This window comes from Notechis scutatus, chromosome 14 (assembly GCF_049901735.1).
Source record: "Notechis scutatus isolate UNSWTSFEM ecotype Mainland chromosome 14, rNotScu1.2, whole genome shotgun sequence".
Taxonomy (NCBI): domain Eukaryota; kingdom Metazoa; phylum Chordata; class Lepidosauria; order Squamata; family Elapidae; genus Notechis; species Notechis scutatus.
Genome location: NC_142022.1, coordinates 5,915,760 through 5,921,759, shown reverse-complemented (window position 1 = coordinate 5,921,759; position 6,000 = coordinate 5,915,760). Strand labels below are relative to the sequence as shown.

At 52.5% G+C, this 6,000-nt stretch overlaps 1 protein-coding gene across 1 annotated transcript in view; it reads left to right on the top strand.

The window, feature by feature from the left end:
* The first annotated feature begins 1,393 nt into the window (after positions 1-1,393).
* Positions 1,394-6,000, top strand: part of CADM3 (cell adhesion molecule 3) — a 106,325-nt gene continuing 101,718 nt past the window's right edge. The window contains exon 1 of the mRNA XM_026688877.2: positions 1,394-1,805. Within this exon, the coding sequence (XP_026544662.1) occupies positions 1,736-1,805 (70 nt within the window). The 5' untranslated portion in view covers positions 1,394-1,735. The remainder of the gene's footprint in view (positions 1,806-6,000) is intronic.

Below are 6,000 nucleotides of genomic sequence, written 5' to 3'. Positions count from 1 at the left end.
CTCAACGACCACTACACACACACAAAAACGGTGATAAAATTGGAATGCGTCCACCTGACGACCCACTTTGTGACCAGAGGTGGTATTCAGCCAGTTTGAACCGGTTCTGAAGAACCAGTAGCGGAAATTTTGAGTAATGCCGAGAACCGGCGAATCCCACCTGCCAACCCAATCTCTTCTCCGCCTCCCATCGAGTCCCAGCTGATCGGCTGGGTCTTCTTTGGTTGCCCTGCACAGGAGAACGGAGCTGGAAAGCAGGTTAGTGGGCTGGGGAGGGAAGGGGGATTTTGCAGTATATCCTTCCCCTGCCATGCCCGCCAAGCCAAGCCCAAAGAACCGGTAGTAAAAAAAAAAAAATTGAATCCCCTCCACTGTTTGTGGCCAGCACCACTCACGACCAAAATTGTGGTCTCCGTTCCAGCGGCAAATCTGGGGACTTCCTATACTCCTTTGTAACCTATGTGGCTGGATTCCAACTGGCCCCTTCCGGCGTAAGACAAAACCCGAGATGGAACCCCTGAACAGGTGATTCGTGTCCCACCTGTCGTTTTTTTTTTTAACAGGTGGGACTTCAATCCCCTGGGTATGGCTGTCATCTTGACCCACCCACCCTCACCCATACACTGGGCATACAACCTAGAAGTTTAAACACACACACACAGAAGTCTTGAACCTCTGGCTCACCCAGGTATCATCATCACACACACACACACACACACACACACACACACAGGTATTAGGACACCTTGGATCAAGGATCCCAAGGCTGAATCCCACACTCCAGACGGATGGGCTCATCTCAAACTGGGACCCTCCTACCCATCATCCCCTCTCCTTAGGATCATCCCTAGCCTTGTTGTGTTTGGCTACTGGGGGGGAGAGGGCCCCTTCCCAGCGCCCCCTCCCCTTCTGTAACTTCCCCCAACGTCCAGCAGCGGCATGAGCTCCAATCTTATATATATATATCCAATATTGGCCGTAGCTTCCTCCTCCCTGGGGGGGAGAATGGGGGGAAACGGAGCCATCTGGATCGCACCAAGTCTCTGCTAAGAGGGGAGGCGAGGGGAGCTCCCCCTCCACTCTCCCTCTTTTCTCCCCCCGCTCAGCGTGGGTTCCCAACCCGGACATCCCACCTGGCCCACCTGGTCTGCCTCCGCCGCGCCCCACCTGGCCTGAAAGGACCCTCTCCCCGATTTGCATAGGAGAGGGTGGGGGTGTGATACAAACCCTCCCGCGCGCCCACCCCCTCCCCAAACCCTTCCTCCTCCTCCTCCTCCTCCTCTCTCGGCCTTCCGACTGGCTCCCGTCCTCCCCTCTCCTCGGCGGCCCAATGGTCTCTCCCGGGTGCTCTATTTAATCCCAGTCACTGCAGCATCCTCGGCTTTCGGCTGGACCCATCGGCGAGCATCCTCCTGGCCGGCCGGCGACGCGCCACTGCGGTCCCGCTTTCGGAGGCTGAGCCGGGGCGGAGGGTCGGGGGCAAAGGTCGAGCCCTGCTTTCTCTGCCCCCCGCCCTTCTTTTTTTTCCCCCGCCGGCGGGGAGGGGGCGAGGACGAAGTTTGCCAGCCACCCGCGAGGGGGGAAGGCATCGCATCCTCCCTCTCCTCCTCCTCCTCCTCCTCCTCCTCCTCCCCGCTGCCCTCCTTTCTTTCCTTCCTTCCTTCTTCCCTTCCTTCCTTCCTCCCTCCTCCCTTCTTTCTTTCTTTCTTCCTTCCTTCCCCCTCCCCGGCCCACGATGCTGCCTCTGTGGCTCCTGGTCAGCTCGGGCTTGATCGCCGCCAGCCGAGGGAATCTCTCGCACGACCGTGAGTCCACGCCTCGGCTGGGAGAGGGGACGGTGGGTTGGGGGGGAGGAGGGAGGTGCGTGGGGAGGAGGTTGGAGGAGGAGCGCCGTCCGTGGGGCGGCGGGAGGAAAGCGCCTTTGCCTGCAAAGGCGCCGGAGGGAGAAGCGGGCGATGCTTTTCTTTATCCGCCGTTTGCAAGGAAGCCTCGGCCGTCTCGAAGGGGGGTTTTCCTGGCGCGGCTGCTGCCGAGGAGGGTGGGATGTTTTGCACGGAAGGGCTCCGCGCGGGGACCGAGGAGGAGGAGGAGGGGAGGGGAGGGGCGGGACGAGAGAGAGAGAGAGAGAGGCGGCTATCCCACCGGACTCCAAACCTGGGAAAGCCAAGCCAAGCGGGGAAAAAAAACACGACTTCTTTGCAAGGCACCCAAGTCTGCCTCTCCTTCTCGGGCAGAGGGGAGCTCCTACCCTCCCCTACCAAGCCCTCTCCCCCCTCCTCTCTCTCCCTAAGGGACCCTCCCCAAAGATCTATCCGGGCTTCCCTTTCAGAAGAGCAGCAAGCCCCCAAAAAGGGGGGTCTTTCCAAAGGGAGTCCTGCATTTAAGATTAGGGAGCAACCCTTGGAAAGGAAACAGCTGGCAGAGACGGGGGGGAAAGGGTGGGTTCGCTGCTGCTTGCTTGCGATGGGGGGGCTGGGGGGAAAGAAGCCCCAGGATAGCAACTCGGCTGGTTCGTGTTGATGTATCTGACTGGGGCGGAGGAGGAGGAGGAGGAAGAGGAGGCGGCAGCGGCGGCGGCGACTGCAGGAATCTTTGCCAGCTCTAATGTATGCAAACAGAGCCACCTTGGGAGGGAGCAGCCCTTAAGTGAGGGGAGGGAGGGAGGGAGGAGCTGATGGGGGGGGGGGGCTGCTACCCTTCGCCAGGCACATCAACAGGCAGGCAGGCCGGCTGGCCGGGGGAAACGGAGCGACTGCTGCGGCAACGCGCGCACACACAAACACACACACACACACACCCGTCCGCCCGGCAAGGCGAGGAGGCAGCAGGGAGGCCACTGACATTCCCGTCTCTTTGCCAAGGCGCGAAGGGTTGGCGGAGATGCCACAGCAGCGCATTTTCCTGAAACGGCTTTTGTTTGCCCAAGTGGATGCTTTCGTGCCCCCCTCCCCAAGAAGGGGAGGGCCTGCTGTGCTGTTTTGTGTTTTTATATCCTGCCAACCCTATTTTTTTTTTTAAAAAAAATAATAATTCTGCAGCAACATTCAAATAATTGGGTTCTTTAAGGCTGTTGTGATAGAAAAGAGTGGGTTTGAGGTGTTTGTTTGCAAGAATAAATAGAAGCACATGCCTTTTTTTGCAGTTTTTCTGTCCCAGATGTGGTCTTGCCTGGGGCTCTCTCTCATCCTGGATAGGGAGAGAAGTTAAGCTTGCTGCTTTCAGAAACACCAGGGTTGTTGGAACCAGAGATGCGTGGTCTGTTGTTTGCTGTTGAGTGGAAGCCGTGTTGGTTGTGTAAGGACCGGAAGGGGAGAAATTACATATTTGCAAACGTTCAAAGCCAAACAAACCCTCCTGCTTCTGTCAATCTTGAAGGCCAAGTCTAAAGGGACAGGAGAGAGAGGTGGGGGGAAGGTAAGGAAAGCTTTTGGCAAGGCAGCCTCTCTCCTGGGGGGTTATATGGGGAAGGCAGCTTTCGAGAGTTCTCGCGAAGGACACCAAACAGTTCCAAAGTGGGCTTCCTTTGAAGCGGCCATCGCTGGGTCATTTCTGCGGCATTGAACTTTAAGCCAAGATCAGTTGGGTTGGGCCTTCCCTTATAAAAACACGAGGGATTGAATTACTAATCAAACATGAGCCGAACTCGGTGAACATTTCTTAGCAGTGGAGAATCGGAAAGGGTTTCTCGGTTAGGTTTGTACCAAAGCTTAGTTAATCTCGCCTTCTCTGACAAGCCCTGGTCCCAACTCTTAGCTTCCCACTCTTATCCCCCAATCTTTGAATTCAGAGGTGGATGGCCTTTGAACCTGGAGGTTTCATGGAGTCTATCAACCAAAAGGATCCCACTGGGTTAGGCCAAAATCCTGTAAACCAAAACCCCCTGCTAGATATCTTCTTTTTTGCAAGCCATCTGCATGGGTGGTGCCTCTCAAATTCCATGGTAGAAGGTTCCCTGGTTTGGAAACTTGGACCGTCCTCAGTCTTAATTTCAGAGCAAAAGTTTGACCTCTCCTACTCCCTTACGTGCGAGGACGACTTGCTTCCAGTTTGGTAGAGCCACCATGGAGAACATGACACATGACTCTGCAATTTCCTGCCTTCTGGAGGACTCACAGGAGCCAAGATCTTGGCGTTTGAGTGATGACTTGCTTCTTGAGAATTGGAAAGGGTGGCTTTGTTCTTTTTAGGAGACCTGGGGAAGATCCTGGCCATCCGGGGATCCTCAGCAGATCTTCTAACCTTAACCTCCCAACCTTACAGAGGGTTGTTCAAGTACAAAACGTATCTTCTCAACAATGGACTACTGTCCTCATAAAAAGATCTCCCTCACAAGGAACGAGGCGGCCAGGGCGCTTCGGTTGTCCTAAGGTTGGGCCCACTTTAGAAGGTCTCGGTGTCAGGTTGCTGGAGGATTATCAGGTCACTGTTGACTTGACAAACCATTGTTGTGTCCCTTTGTCTGGCGTTTGCATTGATAGACTTTGGACAGGCTTGGTTTCTATTGATTAAGTACCACAGCCTGCTAAACAGGCCGTAATCTTTGCTCTCAGGATTAATGGGTCTAGGCAGCCACCCGAGGGAGCAAGTAAGGCCTGTGAATGCTACTTCGGTGCGCGTGAGAAAAAGAAACGTTCTTGGCAGGAAGACGCTTGGTTCACATCGTGCACTTAACCCGGTCAATGGGAGGTCTAGTGGATGCATTTTGTGCAAATATACGAAGGGTTGTTTGCTTTTAACCTTGGTTTTGCAGTCGGCGTGTTGGGCAGGCCTAAACTTCTTCAATTAGTTTCTGCTTCAATATATGGCATGATCTCGAAAGATGGATTATTTCGGGAACCAAGTTTGATATGCTGTCCTAACTAATGGATTACATTGGGCACAGTGCCTTGTTTCTCTGTAAGATTTGAGAAAGATTAAGGGAGAAATGCAGAATCCGGGTTATAACTATCCTGCAAACCCCTACTTGATCAGTAGGTGGCAATAGAGGAATTTATTTTTTTTCTGTATCTCTTTGCTGCTACCCGGAGGCTCTTTAGTGTACTGCAGCTGCAAACTGGGTTAAGGTACATTTTCTAGTGAACTTATCAGCACAGGAGGTTAATTTTTTTTTTTTTTTTTAAATCGTGGACTCTTTTGTGAGTCAGTCTTTCTCATGAAAATAACTTTTTGCTGAAGGAATGGCAAGATTCGAATGTTTCCCACCCACATGGAATTTTACTTCTGCTCGATCTCCTGGTATGCATTTTACAAAACCTTTCATATTTGAGGCATTAGTGTGTATTTTCTGAATTATTGTTAATTGCCTCCTGACATTTGAAGAGGGTTAAAGCTGACAATGTTCTGAACCAAAGGTATACAAAATTGTCCATTCTGAAAATGGAACATTCCAGAGGACTCCAGAACCTTCCATTAGCACCACACCAACCCACTCATCCTGGGGGCTGATCTGGCGGGTTTTTCAGAAGTTAATCCTGTCCACTGGAAGTCAATACAGGTAGTCCTTGGCTTGCAACCATTCATGCAGTGACAAAGCTAGAACGGCATTGGGAAAAAGTGCCTTATGACTGTTTTCCCGCACGACCATTGGAGATCTCCATGGTCATGTGATCAAAATGCTGATGCTTCTATTTATGATGGTCCACTTTTTGCAATCTTCTGGCAAAGCAAAGTTGGTGAGGAAGCCGGACTGGCTTAACAACCATGCTACTAATCTAACAACTGCAGTGATTCCCTTCACTGTGGCACGAAAGGTCGTAAAGTGGGACAAGATGCTGCATTGCTAAACTGTCTTGTTTAGCAATGGAAATCTTGGGCTCCATTGCGATTGTCCATCCAGGAAAAGGCCTCCCTAGAATGGCCGGATTGCTGAAGTTGAGAACAATCTGGATTTTCCCACAAGGTTCTCTTCCTGGCCCAGAAGATTTTGCATCTGTCTGGTGTCGTAAAAATCCCAATCAAGAGGAACACAGGCAAACCACAAACAATTCTCACTTTGAGATT